The 21,640-nt window shown below is 33.4% G+C and overlaps 1 protein-coding gene and 2 long non-coding RNA genes across 3 annotated transcripts in view; 1 reads left to right on the plus strand and 2 right to left on the minus strand.

The window, feature by feature from the left end:
* Window positions 1-8,439: 8,439 nt before the first annotated feature.
* On the minus strand, window positions 8,440-10,829 carry LOC126750392 (uncharacterized). The gene is made up of 2 exons (XR_007665713.1): window positions 10,262-10,829; window positions 8,440-9,883 (listed from the first exon to the last, which is right to left on the minus strand). It is a non-coding gene; the product is annotated as an uncharacterized LOC126750392 (long non-coding RNA).
* Window positions 10,830-11,167: 338 nt separating this feature from the next.
* The window catches only part of LOC126747670 (myelin regulatory factor), a 64,034-nt gene continuing 53,561 nt past the window's right edge, over window positions 11,168-21,640 (minus strand). Inside the window, exons 12-18 of the mRNA XM_050456428.1 lie at window positions 20,032-20,182; window positions 19,767-19,972; window positions 19,556-19,668; window positions 18,978-19,233; window positions 12,517-12,673; window positions 12,211-12,445; window positions 11,168-12,154 (exon numbers count right to left, since the gene is read on the minus strand). Coding sequence (XP_050312385.1) covers window positions 12,071-12,154; window positions 12,211-12,445; window positions 12,517-12,673; window positions 18,978-19,233; window positions 19,556-19,668; window positions 19,767-19,972; window positions 20,032-20,182 — 1,202 coding nt within the window. The 3' untranslated portion in view covers window positions 11,168-12,070. The remainder of the gene's footprint in view (window positions 12,155-12,210; window positions 12,446-12,516; window positions 12,674-18,977; window positions 19,234-19,555; window positions 19,669-19,766; window positions 19,973-20,031; window positions 20,183-21,640) is intronic.
* Window positions 13,923-14,795, plus strand: LOC126747674 (uncharacterized). The gene is made up of 3 exons (XR_007664321.1): window positions 13,923-14,095; window positions 14,171-14,338; window positions 14,699-14,795. It is a non-coding gene; the product is annotated as an uncharacterized LOC126747674 (long non-coding RNA).

Raw genomic sequence — 21,640 nt, forward strand, 5'->3', positions numbered from 1 at the left:
AGATCTCGGACCTCAAAGGTAAACTCGGGGAGGTGCTGATCCAAAATGAAACCCTTTCCATAAAAAACTCCAAACTGAAAGAGAAACTGACAGATCAAGGGAGTCTGGCTAGTGATAAAAATCAACACAAAAATAAAAGAACCAGGGAAGACGCGGGCCTGTCTCCGCCTTCAGAAGACGGAGACGAACCGGCCTCGGAACCGGTTTACCCTGAGATACCCATAAACAGGGAGCCAGGCCCCTCAACATCATCGTCAGCTTAAGATCCTACCAAAAACTCTACTGAAAATCCCTTTCCAAAGTTAAAAAAAAAATAATCCACTCTACATGCCCTTAAATAATCTCTCCTTGGCGGGCAAGGGGAAGAGCACTGATCCCATCACAAATATAAATAAAGTCCCAAAAGTAGTGTTAAGAGACACAAAAAACTGGGCCGCAAAATACAAACTATTTTGTGAAAAAAAAATTAATATTGTAAAAATGTCACAATTGCGATGTTTACGTCCGAGTAGAAGCACATTTTCAGCTCCGCATACTTTTGCTATATATGTAGAAAATACTCACTAATAATTAGTAATTTTATTATAAGTTGGTGAAGTAGTGTGTTAACCATGATCTGAGTAAGTCGTTTTGAACATAATTGGTTTGATCTTTATAATCTGACTAATTAAAGTACCAATCATTTGAGATTTGACTGCTGGTTAATATTAGAGAGTACTTGTATTATGGGAGGTGGTACCACAGAATAAACGATCTCGTTTATTCTGTGAGATCGTTTATTCTGTGGTGGTACTACAACCCGTAACGGAAGCGCTAATCGCCTGGAAGAAGATATAATCGAAAAACTGATTTCCAAGGTTTGTGCTAGTTTTTTGAAAAAAATTGAAGAAAAATTTGATACTAAAATTGGAGCCTTGGAGACTAAGTTAAACAGGCTCTGTGATGCGATTAAGAAGATAGAAGATTCGGTAACAAACAACAGTAAAGAAATCGATAACGTCAAAACTCGTTTGGATGATCTGGAGCAAGCTTCAAAACGAAATTCCCTAAGAATTTGCGGCTTTAGAGAGTTGGCGAATGAAGACCTGGGTGTTGATCTATCGAAATTCTTTCAAGAAAAGTTAGGCGTCTCATGTAGCATTGATGATTTCAATTATGTCTTTCGTCTTCCTAAAGGCAACGATGATCACCCTTCCCCAATTATAGCCGGTTTTATTAGCAATATTAAAAGGAACCAGATTTTTATGCAGAAGAAAATGCTGAAAAATCATCCCGTATCCTTGTTTGAAGATTTAACGTCTCGTAGATACCATTTGCTTCTGGAAGCTAAACGAAAATATGGTCACAATAACGTCTGGTCCACATTTGGTGAGATATTTCGCTGGAACCCGGCAACTTCACAAAAAATATGTATTAATAAAATTGACGATGTAAAATAAGGTTATCGTTAGAATAGTTACGGTATATCTCTATATATAAAACTACTTGGCTTTTCAAACTTAAAGAATGCATATAATTTAGTTTTTTTCGCAAAGTTGTTTTTTTTTTTATTAGGTGATTTTTGTATTTATTTACAAGATATACATATTATATGGATTGTTCAGTTTTTTTAAAGAATACTATATTATTACATATATAGCATATTGGTTATTTTACTGTATCGTAGTTGGCGGAGAAAACTTTAATGCTTCTAAAATGTATATATGTCTGAAGCATGCAACAAAAATAATTATTATTTTTCTCACTTTAATGTACGTTCACTTTGTTCACAGTTTGACAGCTTTTACGAGTTTGTGGAGGCCGAGGAATATGATATAATTGGACGATCCGAAACTTTTAACGTTCGGTTAAACGATTCGATTAAAAACGGTGGTATTAATCTTTCTAATTACAATATTATTCGTAAAGATAGAAATGGACGTGGCGGTGGTGTCGCTTTTTATATACGTAGTTCTTTAAAATTTGAAGTTTTAGACGCCCCACCACAAATTAGTGCTTTAGAGCAAATATGGTTCCGCGCAAAAATTAATGGCAAAGTTATAATCTTTGGTTCACTTTACCGACCACCATCTATTAATCTTGGTTCTTGTTTGGACGATTTGGAAAATTCTATAGTTAGTTTTTTAACTCATTCTGATAATGTAGTTTTTGGGGGAGATTTGAATGTAGATATGTTGGATACTGGCAGCCCTGGGTATATTTGTGTTAACAGTCTTTTAAATAAATATAATTTAACCCAAGTGGTTCAGTCTCCAACTCGAATTTCAAATATTGGAGCCAAGTTAATTGATGTTCTTGTTACTTCGGCTCCTGGCTTAATCACGGATGTGCAGGTTATTAATATGGATGACATATCCGATCATTGTTTAGTATTAAGTAAGTTGAAACCTGAAAAAACCCGTACACCAAAGTCTTTACGTACTTACAGGGACTATTCAAATTTTGTTTTCGTAGATTTTCTTAATGACATTTTAAAAATTAACTGGCAAAATATATTTAACTTTACTGATATTGATGAAATGGTAACTTTTTTCCAAAAAAACGTAATTGATGTATTTGATATTCATGCGCCCTTTAAAACCTCCAAGTTCACTAAAAGTAAAGCTCCATGGATTACTGACAATATACGATTTATGATGAAACTTAGACAAAAAGCCCACACGAAGTATAAAAAACTAAAAACTGATGCTGCGCTTAATGAATACAAACAAATTAGGAATTTTGTAACGGGTGCAGTACGTAGCGAAAAGAAAGCCTACTTGAATGAACAATTTAAATCTAACCCTACTTGTTTTTGGAAAACATTGAATTCTCTTAACATAACATCTAAAGTTTCTCCTTCCTCAATTATTAGCGATTCTCAAAACGCACCTGATGGACTTAATTCTTTTTTTATTAATAGCATTCCCAAGGTAAATACGGTATGCACTAATAATGGCCTTAAAACTAAGTATACCAATAAAGTACACCCTAATGTTAAGAAACTATTTCAATTTAAAGAAGTTTCTGAAAAGCAAGTTGAAAAAATAATTTGTAGTATAAAATCTACTGCAACTGGTTCTGATGGCATGGGCATTAAAATGATTTCACTTTTAGTTCCTTATTTAACACCCTATATAACTTTTATAATTAATAAAGCACTTGTATTATCAAAATTTCCATCTGAATGGAAGAATGCTGATTTACTGCCCATCCCAAAAAATAATACCCCTACGGAATTTTCTCATTATCGACCTATAAGTATATTGCCAACCCTTTCTAAAATATTGGAAAAGGCCATGTATATGCAATTAAATGATTTTTTTAGACTTAATTCCATAATTCCTAGTACTCAGTCAGGGTTTCGATCGCAGCATGGTACCATGACAGCACTATTGCATGTATGTGATGATATTTTTAGTGCTTTGGATAATAGAGAGGTTACTGCATTAGTGCTGCTGGACTATAGCAAAGCGTTTGATACTCTGGATCACTCTCTTCTTCTTACCAAACTAAAATATTTTGGATTACACGAGTCGGCGCTGAGTCTACTTTGTGATTACTTAAGTAATAGAAAGCAAAGAGTGCGCTTAAATTCCACCTTTTCAGAATATTTAAATATTAATCAGGGAGTTCCTCAAGGCAGCATTTTGGGGCCACTACTATTTTCGATTTATACTTGTGATTTTTCTGAATTCCTGCATAACTGCAAGTCTCACCAATATGCAGATGACGTCCAACTCTACTCAGCTTTTCCGATAAATGAACTGAATACTGGCTTAGCACGCATTAATACCGATTTAAATCAAATTGTACAGGTGTCTAATTTTCATGGGCTGGCTCTCAACGGTACTAAATCTAAACTATTACTTTTTGGAATGCCTAAATCTTATCATTTGAATTTAAATGTTATTATCAATGGAAATATTATACAACCATCTGACTGCGAAAGAAACCTAGGCATTCTTCTTGATAATCAGCTTAATTTTGTAAAACATATTTCCAGTATTTTACAAAAAGCCTATTATAAATTGAGAATTCTATACATGCATAAGGATATTTTATCTTCTGATGTTAAACTCAAATTAAGTGATTCGTTGGTTCTCTCTTTAATTAGCTATGGTAGTGTACTCTTCTGGCCAGCTCTTGCTCAAAAGGACAAGTTAAGCCTACAAATGCTACAAAATGCAATAAAGTTTTGCTACGATAGAAGAAAATTTGATCACGTCACCCCGTTATTTCATGCCTCTGGCTGGTTGAATTTGGATGAACGTTATAAAATCAATATGGCTGTTCTTGTTTATAAGGTACTCCATAATAAACTTCCCCAATATCTATATGACAAATTATCCAGTCATAACAGCATACATGGCCGTGAAATGCGCTACTCTGCAAACCTTTTGATACCAAATCATAGAACTGCCAAATTCCAAGGGTCTTTCAGTTATAGTGCGGTTAAGGTATATAATTCATTGCCAAATAACCTTAAAGCTAAAACCTCGGCTGTCTTATTTCGAAAAGCTGTCAAATCTAACTTTTCTAACACTGCGAACTAATAACTAAAATATAAAAAATATATATTTCATTTAATTTTAAGTTATATCACTAATTACTTTTTTCTTTTATAAACTATATATAATTATAATTATTTTAATAATTAATTACGTCATGTGATATAAGCAAAATTCTATTTTAGGTTTCTTATAATTTTAGGCTTCTCTTTTTTTTTTCTTTTTTTTTTCTGTATATTTTTCGTAATGGTTAAAACTTATTCAATTTATTTATTATTTACATTGTTATGCTTTCGTATGTTAAGTTAGCAGTGCGGTTAGATAGAGTAGCCCCAGGCTAGATCTCGCCGCATTTTTGGATAATAACTTTTGTAACTATTTTCGTAATATAAAGGCATTTATTATTATTATTATTATTATTATTAAAAGTGCAAAAAGACAGACTGGGATTAGCACTCTTCCCTAAATGACCACCGAGCATTAACAGGTCTTCTCAAGGAGGAGGGAATGGAATTCCATTCCTTCTTCCTTGAGGAGGATAGGAAGCTAAACGTGATATTGAGAGGACTTGACCAAAACTTCAAGTTAGAAGAGGTCGATGAGGAGCTGAGGGCGAAGAGATTTGAGCCGGAGGAACTGGGCTGGTTTAAAACTGGCCCAGGCCGACGAAGATCCACGGACCTCATCAGATTCCTCGTCCCCAAAGAACAGGAGAGTGTGTTCGAAATCGACAACATTTTAAAGATTAGGGTCCGCGTTGAGCGCTTGAGACTCAGACCATTGAAAACAGAAAGCAAATTGGGCAGTGTCATCGCTGCCAGGAATATGGTCATGTCCTGAGTAATTGCAACGCAAAGCCGCGTTGCCACAAGTGCAAGGGCGAACATTTCTATTCAGAATGTCAAAAGAACAGAGCAACCCCGGCTGAGTGTTGCAATTGCGGCGGTGACCATCCGGCGAGCTATTGGCGCTACCCAAAAAACCCAAACATAATAAAAAACACAAACAATCAAAAAAAAAGCTTCGCTGAGACCTTGAGAACCAACTCGGACTCTAATAACAGAGGGGCGGAGCCAAAGGATGGCAATATATCATCGCACATGAAACGGCCCGATTTGTCGATTAAATACACAAATCTCCTGAACCTTCTAAGCTTGCCGGACGGCCTGAAATCTTAGAAAAGAAAATAGATAACCTAATGGCAAAACTTGAGAGGTTAAATTCTAACCCGGCTATCAAGTTATTGCTTGGAGTGGAGGTCTAGTCTCTCGCAGTGTCCGTTTGTTTCCTTCCTAACGTGCTCAAATCCCAATTCATATCCTTAATAACCATACAAAAATAAACCTATACAAAATCCAATCCGACCCTCAAAAACCTAATCCATCACCAAAAACACTGTAAATTACCGGTTACGTTCACACCTCCGCCCGACCTTTTCTCGCTAGCTAAAAGTTCCGCAATCTGAGGGGGCGTGATCTGTTCCACAGTCTCGCGTCCAATACCATCACACCCAGACCTCATATATACATGCAACCAAACCTATCCCGACCAGTCGATTCCTATCTTCCGAGCAAGTCAAAAGTCCAAGCACCTAGATGCGACCCAGAATCATAAAAAGATGGCGCCTAATCTCGACGAAAGGATCAATCAAAAGACCGGCAAGAGCCGTCGTTGCTAGCCCGGATATAATCAGTGCTAAGATTATGAAAATCCTTTGAAAGTTTTCCTATGTATTTGCGCTTTCTTGTTATATGTCTAAGAAAATAATTAATATGTCAAGATATTTAAAAATACTATCCTTTGTTTTTTCATTCATTATGGATTTTAAAAGGTCTATTATTGTGTCTATATTTTTCTTCCATAACCCCTAGAGTGGACAAATCAAATTTTCGTATCTGCTCCGCTACTGCTACCATATTTTGAATGTACAAATAGAAGAACTTTTTTACCAGAGGCAACCGGATCAAGTCTAATTTTATTCGGGTATATTTTAACCAAAACCCTGAGCTACTTTACCTTTATTTAGACTGCAACTAGTAAATAAAACACCAAATAATTACATTTGTGAGAATATTTATTTGTTATAAAATAAATATCTTTGTAGTCACCCAATCAGTGTTAAAATAAGAAAACTGGGGTGTATTTCAACGAAAACAAATAATCTTAAATTTAAGTCATGCGCTCATCCATTCATGCTTTTCTTAACTAAAATAACAACAGTAAAATTATTCATATACAACAAAATAAATTATCAAAAATACCAGCAAAATTTGATACTTTTTTTTACATGAATTTGGTATCAAGTTATATTTGAATTTAATTTAAATATAAGGAGAGCGATTGAAAAACTGTCTCTTTATTTCTATAACACTTATTGAGACACTTAATTCACCAGTAAACTTTAGGTTTAAATCAGGAAAGCACTACAATGAATGTTTTTGTTTTGTAGGTACTTTATATTAATTACACGTAACATTATGAAATCTGAATAGATTGGTCAGCCATACAGTACAATAAACTTAAAAGGTTACCTTGTATGGTTTTCTCACCATCGGAACCCAGAACAGGTAAGTATCAATGCACGGGTACCATGAGTAGCAGCCATCACACTCAGAGACAATTAACAAGTCTTACATCGTTTTATGTTATCAATTGGTTTAATTACCGAGCCAAAAATAACTATCGTACAGTTATTTTTGCACACAAAATGGTACTTAAATTGAGCACATTTCGCATGAAAATATATAGGTTTAATATAAAAATCGTTATCTTAACGATTAAGAGCAAATAAAATATCGTCGCCCTAAAGTGTAAACCTGCCAAGTCACATTTTACCTATTTTATAGGAGAGTCAAAAAAACCGCCTAAATCAACTATATTTTACCTAAATTATTGTATGTTTGCCTTGTTTTATTGGTTTTTATTAAATAAATGATAATATAATAGAAACAATATAAAACTGTGTATAACAAACTGTTTTAAGTCAATAAATAAAAATAGGCAGGTTTGGATTTTGTGATTTCAAATTTTGGCTGAACTTGGCAGGTTATCCCCATAATAATAATTAATACCTTAATATTAAATAAAACCAAAATACTAGTAATCGTTTAATATTTTATTACAAAAAAAATACTAAAATTATTTGAATTAAGAAAGTAAAAAATAAGTGAAAAATAATATTATATTTTTAACATAATTTTATCCTAAATTACTTTGTTTTATGGGGCAAGTCATCATAAAATGTGGTAGTCCCGAGGCAAAGTTTTTTTTATAGCCTGTAGATCTTCATATTTTCGGGAATCTGTTTTAATTCTCTCCAAGTAAAGTGAACTCTTCTTCCACTTGACTAATCTTCTCATAAATATTTTCTAGATATTGGGCTTTTCCTTTGTGGAAGAATTTCCCACGAGTCCGAAAAATGAATTTTATAGAAAATATCTCCTTCCGGCATGTATCTCAGAGCACGATAATATCAGTAACTTTCAGGTCTCCTTTAACATTACCAGGTCTGATTTTTTTATAATATTGAACACAATTAAAACTTTTAAAAAAGTCGTAAGTAAGATAGTTTACATCATACGGCGTAGGAATTTTTCTTGCCTGTTGGCAAACAGAAATATAATCAGCAGGTATATTAATTACTCTATCTTTAAGCTTTTGCTCAATTTTAGCATGAACAGAATCAACTTCCATCTGCGTATGTCCAGGTTCAAGATATTTCTGCTCTATTATCATGTTATGGGCAATAGCAATGCTAAGTAAAACATTCGACACAGTGCAGTTGCGATTTTGGTATCCACATCCATCAGAATATATAATAAGGGTTTTTCATTAGGATCTTCTGGAGGTGTAATATTTGGCAATATTTTTTTTTCTAAAAAAAAATAACCATATGCTTGCAAATTCTTCAGCATTAAGTTCACCTTTATTTCATAGAAAGCAATAAGCGTCTGAATTCATTAAATTATAAAAACAAAGATTGTGCACTTGAAGTTTTGTTTTATAATGTAAAGTAGACACTTTAGATACGGGACACATTAACACAGCTTGAAAATCCACCGTAAATACATAATATTTTTGTGTATTTTTATCCTTTTCCTCCCTTGCCGCATTTTTCTTTTGTATGTGACTCTTGTATTTATCTTCCGAGGTGTCGCCAACCTTGTAACTAACGCATCTTTCGCATTGGTTAATCTTTTTTCGGGTGAAAAATGGCATAATTTTTTTCTTCAAAAGCCTTGGAAAATGTTGCTATAGAAAGCGACTCCACATTTTTTGATTCACACCAATTATTGATGTAAAAATCATAAAGACTTTGTTTAGATTGCCACTCAGCTAAAAGGTTTTTTTTTCTGATGTTGATCTGCAGTAATGAGACTCCATGACTGGCAATGATTTTAAAAATTGACCTTCCATTGACGTTTCTCTTTGAACATTAGGCGAACGGGAATGAAAAGACCGTTTCCAATGGAGTATCGTCCAGCGACCTATTCCTAAAGTGGTAATGAAAATTGTCCTACAAACTCTAAAGTTTACTTCTCCTACTCTTAAAAAATATTGAAGGGTTTGTCCCCTTTTACTTTCATTTTCTTTTTGTCGGTTTCTGTGTCTTTTAGGTGGCATAGAGAAGACAAGAGTGTTTACATAAACTCTTTTTCCGCCGAAGTCATTTTCCAAAAGTTGTTAAAAATAAGTTGCCTTTGACTTTCATTTACTGCAGAGCATTTTAACATTCCTTTAGGGTTTAGTTTACATTTGCACCTTTCCTTCATTGTACGAGGTTTTTTTGGATTGTTATAGGTCCCTTTTCCATTTTTTTTTATTCGTCCCAAGTAACTTTGACCCCTTTCTCTTAACTTTCAATTTTTTTCAGCAAACCACGTTGATTCTTGTACTTGAAAGCGCTTTTTACGTTTTTTACTTTTTGTCGGATAACTATAAGATGAGCCTGAGTCGGAATCCGAATATGGTACCAACCTGCTAGCTTCGTCATCGGAAATATCAGAAATTGTAGATTCTATATTGGATTGTTTTTTAATATGATTGATTCCTGTAGAAGCACGAGGAGCTTCATTTAAGTTGTCCAGTAAAGGAATTTCATTCAGTACAATAACTTCTTCACAATTATCTAATTTTTGCCCATTTTCGTCAATAAAATCAATTTGCACATTTTCGGCTATTTGGAAGTTTTCAAAGGGTTGATTTTCTTTTATGGGAGAGTCTAATATATCCATTGGTAACTCCAACGACACGGGAATTGAGTCTACACCACTGCTTTCCCCGAAAGAATACTTCCAAGTATTATGCTCAGGGTCTTCTCCCAGCTCTGAGTCTTCGGTTTCATTTGCTGTTTGACCGATGGCCATATCAAGGATTCGTTTGGCACGTGACATCTTAAATTAAAAAAAAAACTTGATTCATCACCTATTATAATTTAAAAAGGGTTTACATAAATATATATTTTTTTGGCAAACAATTTATTGCTTATTGTGGTTAACACGCTTTTCTATAAAAGTAAATACCATAACAGTAACTTATTGCTGTACTAAAATATTATATTTTATTTAATTTGTCTAATTGTAAGAAAATTAATTAATAATATTATTTAATTTTGTAAGTTTTTGTTAAGAAGAAAAACTGTTTTCATGATATTTAAAAAAAAAACCTTTAAGAAATACTGCCAAGTCCTATTAAAACAATAAACGATAATTACCGCTAAATAAAAAATAATTACTGCATGCAATTTGGATAACAATGTTTTAACAACTTACCTCTTGTGTTATTAAATTAAAAAAATATTTTAAACGCCCAAAATACTAGAAGTAACTTAAAATAATGCACATTAAACTCAATTCCTACACGTTCTCACAAGATCACCATTGAAAATGCACCTGGCTGTGTGGACTTGGCTGTGGTTACAAAGTGGATTTGAATCGGCGGGAGTTAGCTGTTATTCTCATCGTATAAAATAAGGATTATTATTACACATTTGTAGTTGGCAGGTTATCAACGTAGAATATATAGTGCTGCCGGTTTTTCCGGTGCTGACGATATACAAATTTCAATTTTTCTGCAATTAGAGCAAATAATTGTCACTCGACAATTTGTGGCGAGAGGAAACTTTGAGCTAGAAACAAGAGCAATGTGTCTTCGAGCGAGTGTGAAATGTGACTGTCGCGACGGGGGACGGGGGCTGTAGTAAATCGTTACGTACTTGTCCGCGCCGCATCTAATTCGCCCCGATTTCGGGAATTTGGCGGTCTGATTGTGTTAAAGAGGGACGAACATACGTAAAAGATTTCTTTGTCTAAAACACAGTGCCGGCACAATTTTATTTGGGGTTTAACTTGTTTGGAATGTGTTTTCCAAACAACCTTAAAATTTTAGTATTTTTAAGTCACTATATGTTTCCTTCACTAAATTCGTGCCGTGTGTTAAAGGGCGTGACTTTATCAGCAAACAGTTTTGTAATAGTTTATTAATGGGGTTTTTCAAAAAATACTTTTATTTACCCAATTTCATGAAAATAATTTTTTTAATACTTACAGGCAGTTGGAAAACTGTATAGGAAACAACTGAAGTTTCTACACAGCCTCGGTATTTCATTGTCTTTAACGTGTCGGTATTCAAGTGACCGTCGTGAAAGGACGTGACTTAAATGAATAAAGTACACCAAAAAAAACAAATTTTTCTTTATTTTACACAATCACAAAAAATAAAAACAAAATATTATTGCGGAATTTTCCTAAAATCTATACAGGGAATAATTTCAATGTCTTGTTCTAGTACTACTACTACTACTACTACTATAGTAATTTTGTCTATTTTATACTCTCCCGGAGTATTGTAATATTAGCTACTAAAACTACAAAAAGTATATTAGTTATTATTCTAAAATGAGATTGTATCAGATTCTTTTCGAAACATTCAGACTAGAGCCAAAAATCCATTTTTAGTATATGGAATGTGATTTATTTCATCTACTACTAAAAATTATTAATTTAATGGTCCGACTGCACTTAGAGAGTAAAATTTCCTAATAAAGGCACCGTTTTAAGGCATTTTCAATATCTAAAAGGATATAATTAAAAATTGGTTGAAAACTGGACCAATAACATTTAAGTACGTAACCATAACCTAAAAATAACCGAGGAGTATTATTAGCATTATTTCAAATTAACTAACAAAAATTACATATATATATATTATATAAACTTGTAAAAATATAACTCTTTAAATAAAAAAATATAAATAAGAATTAATAATATATAAAGCAGCTTTGTTCGGATTTTAGGAATATACAGAGTGGTCAATAAGAAAAAAAATTTGCACACTAAGAGACACTTGAATAATTACTTCCAGGCAAAGTGTTTCTTAGTAACACATTTTGCCATCGGCCACCCTATATAGAAAAAACATAACATATAAAAAAAACAATTGCACATAATAAAATAAACAATAACGTAATTATAGACACTCGAGGAACAATTTTAAAAAAATTAAATAATAATAAAAAAAAAACGTTATTCGAGTCATGGTTGGAATGTAACGGATTCGATTCAATGACAATCCGTATGACGTCATTCATCGCAGTCTCTGTAAAAGTGAAAATTGTAAACCACAAATTCCACTCCCAATTTGTTCTCCGGTATGTCACACAAATTCTATAAAATAATTTACTGGTCAGTTTGACTTATATATTACGTTAATTCACACTAACCTCTTGGAAAGTTCCCAGTCCCACCCTGTAAGTCATAACTTTAGACTGAAAGTCGGCCATGTCGACGTCGAAAGTCCAACTCTGACCGCGGTCGTAGTGACTGGGCGTGGTCTGGTCGACTTTGTGCGCCCTCTTCGTTTCGTCACTGGAAATACTCAGGGGGATGTAGGGGCACTCGTGGTGTTTCACGTCGTTCAGGCAATTTTGGATTTTTTTGTCTACCAGCTGATTAAATCTAAGGCAAAAACACAATTAAGGCGAACACTCAAACAAAAGAAAGCGTTTTTCTATTATTTGAAATCTTACCGGAAAATGACGTTGATATACTCGTCCGGCATGTATTTCGATATGGGCAGGGAGTAAGAAAAGTTGAAGGAGTTGTAGAACTGTCTGTTTAAATAATATTGGTTCAGTTGGGTGCTGAAGTTACGGCCCTGGATTGTTATTAAGACGCCTTGGTCATCTAGAAAAATAGTTTGGATTGGTGATATCAAATGTCGAAGGGTTTATGTTAATTTTACAAGTTTGGGTAAAAGATTCAATTTTAGGTAAATGGTTAATAGTAACAAAAATCTGATTTTACCATACAATTAGTGAGAAAAAAAAATAGTTGGAAAAGAGTACCATGTTGAAGAATTTATTTTATTTTTAAAAAAGTTATTATTGATTTTAAATTTTTAGGAGATGGTTTGTCTTTCTTGAAAAGAAAGAAGAAAGAAAGAAAAGGTGCTATATTACGTAAGAATAATCTTGTGTACAAGCATCCTACAAACTAAAAAAACAAAACAAAAATACAATTTCAAAAATTGACAAAACAATGAACAAAATTAAACACAAGAAGACAAAACTTTTTGAACATACTTGAATTAAATATAACTAAATAAAACAATCAATTACTAAATAAAGGTAAACTTGTTGACAAAACTAGAGAAGAAAAAAAAACTCAAATCATCATTAATAAAGTCATCCAGGTTATAATATGCCTTAGCCAATAAAAGCGTCTTTAATTATCTTTTAAATTTCTTAACATCCGATATATGTCTAACACATAGAGGAACCTGATTGTAAATTTTTTTACTTATATAAATGAATGAGTTTTTGGTAAGGGAAGATGTAGGAATAGGTAGGGGAACATCATTTACACGACGAGTCAAATGGCCAGTGTCAGAGGGTAGTTTGGGAATTTTGTGAATAAGAGCAGCTTTTTCTAAGATAAAGAGTGAAAAAAGACCCACATAGCAATAAGAAGCATATTCATATCTATAGCATATACCCAGAATGTGATTGAACGAATATTCTTAGCATGTTCTACCAAGATATAGTTATGTACCACCTATATTCTTAGACGTATGTTCCCGTGCATTTATTCATAACATATGCTAAGAATATTTCGCCATATTCTTATAAAATACTTTATAGGATACACTTCAGACGATGTGCGTAGCATATGCTTATGATATACCGGGATATATGATACAAAACAACATGACAACAGCGCCACCTGGTGCTACTGCCTCAGCCGGTAGTGCGGCCAGCCGGTATTTTTGACATTTTTGACGCCATCGATGTCATAGACAAATGATCGAACGAATATCGGTGTTTATTATTATTTTTTATTTTCCGTTTCGTTCTCTGTTCTTTTGTTCGAGAAATTTTTATTATCGTATACGAGAATACGAGGCCTGTAGTTCCGTAGTCAAAATCGTGTATACCGTGAGGGTTTACTGTGGCAATGTACATAAATGAGGATTGAGGGTTAGGTTTAGGAACATTAAATTCCAAAGAAACATTAAGCAGGGGTATTCTTCAGAAGACTCTGAGTTTTATTGAAATTTCAATAAAGAAGACTGTCTTGTGTGTGCTAAGGATCTAGGTATTAGTGTAGGTACGTACACAGCTTTTTTAGTTTGTAATATTTCAATTTATACCTAGTTTGATAGGTTTTAATTTTTCTAATTAGTTTTAGTTATTGTGTTTAAGTTAAGTTTGAAGAGGTATCACGTAAAATGTCAACAAAAAACAACCAAAAAGTAAACGTTCACTTAGACGCATAGTGACCAAAAAAACTGAAACAGAACTTTTGCTGACTTCAGATGACACTCTATGACCCTATCCTGAGTTATAATTGGTAAGTATGTATAGTGGTTTGTGTAATTCCTTTTTTTTTATAACTGTAGAACCATATGGTTATAAATTTAATCCAAGAATTTTATTATCCAAAATTAAAATAGGGCCAGCTAAAAGCTCCTTTATATTGTTGATTTTTTAAAATCTATATTAAGTTTATTAAGGATGTCAAGATTTTTTTAGATATCTAAAAAAAATGTTGACGTCTTTATTGTTTAACAACAATAAATTTTTGTAAACCCAGCTGTGGTTCATAGAAAAATTTGTTTTTATATATATATTTTTTTATATCTCCGTAGTCCAAAACACTATACATCATCACAGATTTGAAATAACTATTAATGGAACTTTTTTTTTTTAGATGCAGTGAGATGTAATAAAAGAACCTCAAATGCGTGTGATAATGTATAAAATATGTTGCATTATGTGATTTTTATTGAATAAATTTTATAAGCATATTTTATGTAGCTGATTTTTGTAGCAAGTATGTTCCAAGAATGTGCTATGCATATATAGCCAAGTATTCCCAGTATATTCCTAGAACATTCCTAATCCTAGTGCATAGCACATGCTACTTGCGGCCAAAAGTATATGCTGAGCATTTTCTCAGTACATATAAGTATAATTCTTAGCACATGCTCAGCACATATTTCCAATATTCTTATACGTAAAAGTCGATTCTAAGCACATGCTAGGTATATAATTTTGCTATGTGGGGAGTTAGGGTTTTTTCAGAAATGAAGAGGGGTTTGCAAGAATCTCTTAACTTAGCAGAACACAGGTATCTAACTGCTTTTTTTTTAATAACAAACACAATGTTAAGTAGTCCCTTATTGGTTAAACCCCAAAAAGGCAAGCCATACCGAATATGAGATTCAATAAGTGAAAAGTACACTGAACAAGCAACCACCCCTCCCAGCTCTTGTTTTGCCATTCTTACTGAAAAACATCCAGAAGATAATTTCCCAGCTAAATGTAAAATATGATCTTCAAACCGAAGGCGACCATCAATGGTAATTCCTAGGAACTTGCAGCACTCTTTAATCTGCAAGAGGGAATTTTCGTCAAACATCAGACCCTGAACATCGCACTTAAACCCCATAATAGACGTCTTTCTTACATTAAACACGAGCCTGTTGGAAGCACACCACCCTGATAGAATCTGAAGGTCTTCAAGGATACACGTCTTAATATAATCAGAATTTTTATGGCTCTATAGTATGGTGGTATCATCAGCAAACTGAACCAGCTTGCCCTGCATTTTCAATGAACTCAAGTCATCCACATACAGTAAAAATGACAGTGGTCCCAACACTGAACCCTGGGGAACGCCGTATTTTAGGGATCTAGAAGCAGACAAACGCCCAGACACTGTAACCTTCTGAGTACGATTTGATCGATAGCACTCAAAACCATCGCAACGCGACGCCCCTAAAACCATATTTATCGAGCTTAGATAACAGTATTCCATGATCCACAAAGTCAAATGCTTTCGATAGATCACAAAACACTGCCGCCGATGACAGAATTCAAGGACACACAGATGCTCTCCAAAAAGCTAAAAACAACATCATGAGTCCCTTTACCGGCTTGACATCCAAACTGATTTGCAGACAAAATGCCAGTATGATGTAAAAAGGACAAAATTCTGCTTTTTGCAAGTTTTTCAACTATCTTAGAGAGGGTAGACAAAATAGAAATGGGACGGAAATTACAAGGCTGATCCAAATCTCCACCCTTATGAAGAGGGATAACCACTGCCTCTTTTAAACATGAAGGAAAAATGCCAATATGTAAAGAATTGTTTATGGCAGAAACTAAAGCATTTAAGGCTGAATCAGGCAAAAAGAATAACAACCTCGAAGATATCCCATCAGCTCCAGATGATTTATGATTTTTTAGGCGTTTGACTTCATTTTTTACTTCGGTAAGATCGACAGGATGAAAGAAAAATGAAAGCTCAACCGACACTTGTTGAAGATAGTGTAAGGGATCAATGTTACTATGAAGCCCTTGAGCAAGATATCAGGTATATCACAATAATAGTCGTTTAAAATATCAGGTCTTAACTCCGGTTCAGATACTATTCTATGGCAATGTCTCAAATCATTAATAATCGACCAACACTGTCTTTGCCTATTTGATGACATATTTAAGCGATCCCTATAATAATTAGATTTTGCTGCTTTAATTGTCTTTCTGTACAGACTACGGTACTTCTGATGATATACAAGGATATTTTCATTTGTGGTATATTTGCACAATTTAGTCAAAAAACGGAGGTTTTTAGCTGAAATTCAAAGGCCTCTTGTAACCCATGGTTTTCGTTTCAGTGTACACCTTATTGTTTCAAATTACTTTATTACTCTTTGGTACGTTCCGTGCTTGAGTATGCGTCTGTAATTTGGTCCCCTTATTATGATTCTCATATTGAACGCCTTGCGGCTGTACAAAGAAGATTTTTAAGATCCCTTGCTTATAGAGCTGAAGTAAATATTTTTAGTAATTATTACATCGACTATAATGCTATCAGTGTCCAATTTAATATCCCTAATCTTGAAGTCAGACGGCATTATTCTGATGCTTTAACGTTTTATAAGATCTTAAATGGTTTATATCATTGTCCTACCATCTTGGAAGCAATTCCTTTTAACACCTGTCAAAGAAGGATCAACTCTTCTATGTTTCGTTTACTTTTTCATTCGGCCAACTATGGGTTTTTTCCTCCACTGACTAGAACCTTGCGTTCCTTTAATGAAAATAGTTTGGATCCATTTTCCGGCGGCTTACGGTCATTCAAATCAAAAATAAATAATCTTACACTTTAACCTACGTTCCTTGGATAGTGTTAAGTTTTTAGTTAAGTTAAGTTTTTAGACCTGTTGATAATTGTTTTTTCAGAGGTTTTCTCTTGGTATATTTTTTTTGTAATTCTAGTATTGTATTTATATTGTTATATTGTCTAGTATTTTGTATTATCTGTTTTGTTTTTGTAAACTGGCTCTGCCGTATATTGAAATAAATAAATAAATAAATAAATGAAATCATTAAAAATGTTTTACAAGCTTTCTTATACAAGTTTAATTTTAAACAGTTAGCAAACTTTTCTGAAATTGCAAAAAAATTCAAAGCAAACTTCAGAAAAACACTTAACGTAGCCAAGCTTAACCACTGAACGAGTTTATAATTTTGTTTTTTTAATTCATATGAATTGCAGAATAATATAAATCAACTTATGTACTAATACTATTTTGTGGTATTATCTGTATCCACTGTATTATCCATACAAGCAGATTAATGATGAAAAATATAAATCTGTACATTCTCAAGCGAAACTTATATTTTAAAATTAAACCAAATTTAGGAATGGACTAAAGAAATTACGTTTTACGCGTACGTATTTAAAAGTTGTATTTACGTACCTTTAAAAGCCTACAAGCTACTATTAACATTTTTAAAATATAACACACCTTCACAACAGTAGGTATTTGTTTTCAAATTTTCCAGTCGCATTATATTCATTAAATATTTAAACACCCTTTATCTTGTATATCGAAATCGCAAGCAAAAAAACAAAATTCAAAATAATTACACAATAATTAAATGTGTTACTACCAATTTTACTGCACCAAACAAATCACATAAAACTTTTTTCGTTCTATGCTCTGTACCGTAGTATAGTATGTAGTGATAAATAAGCCCATTTCTCAACTACATATTATACTGCAGTGCAGAGCCGCCGAGTTCTATGGTGCTCTGTGCTGTAGTATAGTATGTAAATACGCCGCCGGGGTATCCCTCTTAATCCTAAAAAGTATTGAGGAAAAAATGTGAGATTTATCTCAATGAATATAGGAACTTATTGATAATTTAATGAAACTCTTCTAAATAGGCTAAATCATTAAGTAATTTTCGCTAGAATTAAAAAAAAAAACAGTTCCTATAGTAAAAGCTATCATGCTAAATAAGCTACAACGTAGATAGTATCGTCAAAAACAATATCAAGAGAAGAATTAGGTTATTTGTAAATAGGAAAATAATTCCCAAGGCTCATAGAGTTGAAGCATTAAAAGAAATTTATACTCTATAGAAAATTGTTAATCAACTAAACATTTTAATTCCTGTTGGAATAGTAATTACTAGTAAAGTATGCTCGTATAACAACATCTATGCCAATAGTAAATATATGACGATAATAATAGCATAAATAAATCTTAAAACTCAAATACTTCTTTTTTTCTCTTTCTTGATTGATTAATAACGTGGGAGATCATTCCGAGTCCAGGCATGATTAAAATGTATATTTCTAGATAACCAAATAATCAAACTAAGTATTGATAAGTAATTGGATCCCCACCTTTTGCAGAGTCAAAAAATGTTTTATTGTACGTGTATGTACTTCTGCTAAAACCGGTAAGAAAATTAGTAGTCGAATTTCTGTAATTTTCACAGCTCATAAGAACAAAGATATTTTGTTCTATTCTTATTCTTGAAGGTTTTACATCTAAAACTGTTGAAATAAAGTTTGTAGCCCCAAGGATTGAGGAAATTCGTGCTATATCAAGGCTAAAAATTGCTAAATTTATACAGAAAAAAAATCCGAATTTTTTAAATTTTCTAAAAAACACGAACCAACTTACCGGGCAAATCGTTATCAACGCTGGCCTCGTTACTAATATCGTAGGCCTGTCTCTTATTCCTCGCCTGCTTATCAATATCGTTGGAATGAAACGGTTTCGCAATTTTATTCTTTTCCAGCGAAGTCTGTGCGCTCGCTTGTTCCTTAAATATCGGCGGAATGACGCCTTTAGTTCTGTTTACGAGTCGCTTTTCACTGTACGAAGGTTGGGAGATGTGCTGGAGGGTACCGAGGCTGCTGGGGGCACAACAATAGATCTAAGAAAACAACATATTGTTAAATAGTCGCCTTAATGACGGTCCTGTCTTAACCGGATTATTTTAATCGATTTATAAATGTATATTCGTTTATATTTGCACTTAAAGAACGTTCTGTTAAAATTCTAAAAATTAGTAGAGGAATATTCTTGGGTAATATATAGGGAACTGATTCGGTGTTAAAGATATAGTTGTGATTTCAGTCCGCTAAATAATCCATAAGTTATTAGAAATAGTAAGTAAAGTAGTGAATAAAAATTTAGTGGTTAGTGTGAATATGGAGCAGAATTTTTATTTTCTTGTATATCTTTAAGGGTCTCACCTGACAGTAGCTTTCATCTAAAGCCTGATTTACGGCCTGGCATTCGTTCGGGCTGCCGATTATTCGAGAATTTTGGGCTTTCGGGACCGAATCTTGCTGTATTTTGTTGATTTCTAAAAACAATTTTGTTACCATAAGGTTTAAAGTGAAAAGGGAAAACTTATAAGAAAATTCTCAATGAAAAAATTAATAATGGGCAAAAAGTTCTCACCGTCCTCCCTAATATACAAACTGCTGGTAGATTTCTGTATGGGTCTAGTGGTGGTCCAGGTGCTGTGAAACTTGCTGTGCCCCAAACTCGGTTTCTTCGTAGAAGCGGGAGGCCAGTGCTTATTGGGCACCGACTCCACGCTGCTCGTGAGGATGTTTTTGTGCCTCGCGGTTTCTAACAGGTACAAAGTGGTGATCGCTGCCAAACTGTGTCGACAAAACATCCACTTAAATCCTCATAAGAGTTCTCTTTTTTTAAGACTTACCATAGAGCCATAATTAAAACTAAAATAACTATAACAACTTGTATGAACTTATTGGAACATAGTTCCGCCTCTTGTCTCTCGCAATATTTACACACGTGACGTTTTGAGCATTTACAGTGGGCCGAGTAGTGGGAGTGTTTTGAGCTGTTTACTGCAAATGATAAATTATTTTTTTTGATCTGCTCGGAATAGTCCGGGCGTTTTTATGTGCAACAATTTTAATTCATTAACAAATGCATCACATTATATTTATTCATCTGCTGTGTCTGTAGCCGGCAAAAGAATGTTAAGCATGCAATAGTTGGGTTCAACCGAGTTGCCAATTTTAGCTATGTTATGCATACTTTTTAATTTATTCTATTTGAATTTATTTTTTTGTTTGTTTGATTGGCTTTGCACATAGCGCATACAGCCACTACAATTACTAACAAATCCTTAAACGATTACCATAGATTTCTCCAGGGTGAAGTACCATTGTCCAGCCAAATATGCTGGTCAAACCGGCAGATTTTTAAATTAAGAGTTAAAGAACATTTGAACTCTCAGAAGTCGCCTAATGATAAAAGATCCGCCTTTGAAATGCACTTAAGAGAAACAGGTCATTTATTTAATACAGACGACAATTTCAAAGTTTTGCAAAAATTAAATTATTTATTTCAAAAATATTCCTTAGAGACAAACCAAATGGTAAAAAGCGTCTAATCTTAAACCTAAAACAATTAAATTCCTTTATAAGTTCTCCCCACTTCAAAATGGAAGATTATAGGACTGCTTTGAGGCTCATGCAGAAAAACATGTTTTTGGCTAAAATAGATTTAAAAGACGCGTATTTCGCAATACCCATAGAAAAAACCAACAGAAAATATTTAAGATTTTATCACAATAACACCTTATATGAATTTACATGTTCACCATTTGGTTTGTCAACTGCACCCCACTGTTTCACCAAAATAATGAGACCCGTAGTGGAATATATGAGAAAAAATGGCGTTATCTGTGTTAATTTTTTAGACGATATTTTTATTTTGGGAAAAACAAAAGAAGAATGCGAAAAAAGCGTATTTTTTACCCTCTCGCTTCTTCAATCTATGGGCTTTATTGTCAATTATGACAAGAGTTGTATTTTTCCATCAAAAACTTTAACATTTTTAGGTTTCGTTTTTGATTCCATAAAAATGACAATCGAGATTACGCAAGACAAAAAACAAAAAATTTTGCAAACCTTGCTCATTTTAAAAAGAAAAACTAATGTAAAAATTAGGAACGTAGCTAAATTTATCGGCTCTCTAAGCTCTGCCTGCCCGGCAATAAAATATGGCTGGGTTTACACCAAAGCATTGGAGAGAGATAAATGCTTAGCTTTAAATAAAAATAATGGATCATATGATGCATGGATGCAATTAGCTCCTTTGTCAAAAATAGACCTATTATGATGGGAGAAAAATATTTTAAGTGCATACAATGAAATAAAACAAGATACTTTCTGTTTAGAAATATTTAGTGACGCTAGTCTTACAGGGTGGGGGGCTTATGCAGAGGCAAAAACAGCAAACGGCTGGTGGTCTGAAGATGATAAAAAATTTCATTTTAACGTCTTAGAATTAAAAGC

Source organism: Anthonomus grandis, chromosome 2 (assembly GCF_022605725.1).
Source record: "Anthonomus grandis grandis chromosome 2, icAntGran1.3, whole genome shotgun sequence".
NCBI lineage: Eukaryota > Metazoa > Arthropoda > Insecta > Coleoptera > Curculionidae > Anthonomus > Anthonomus grandis.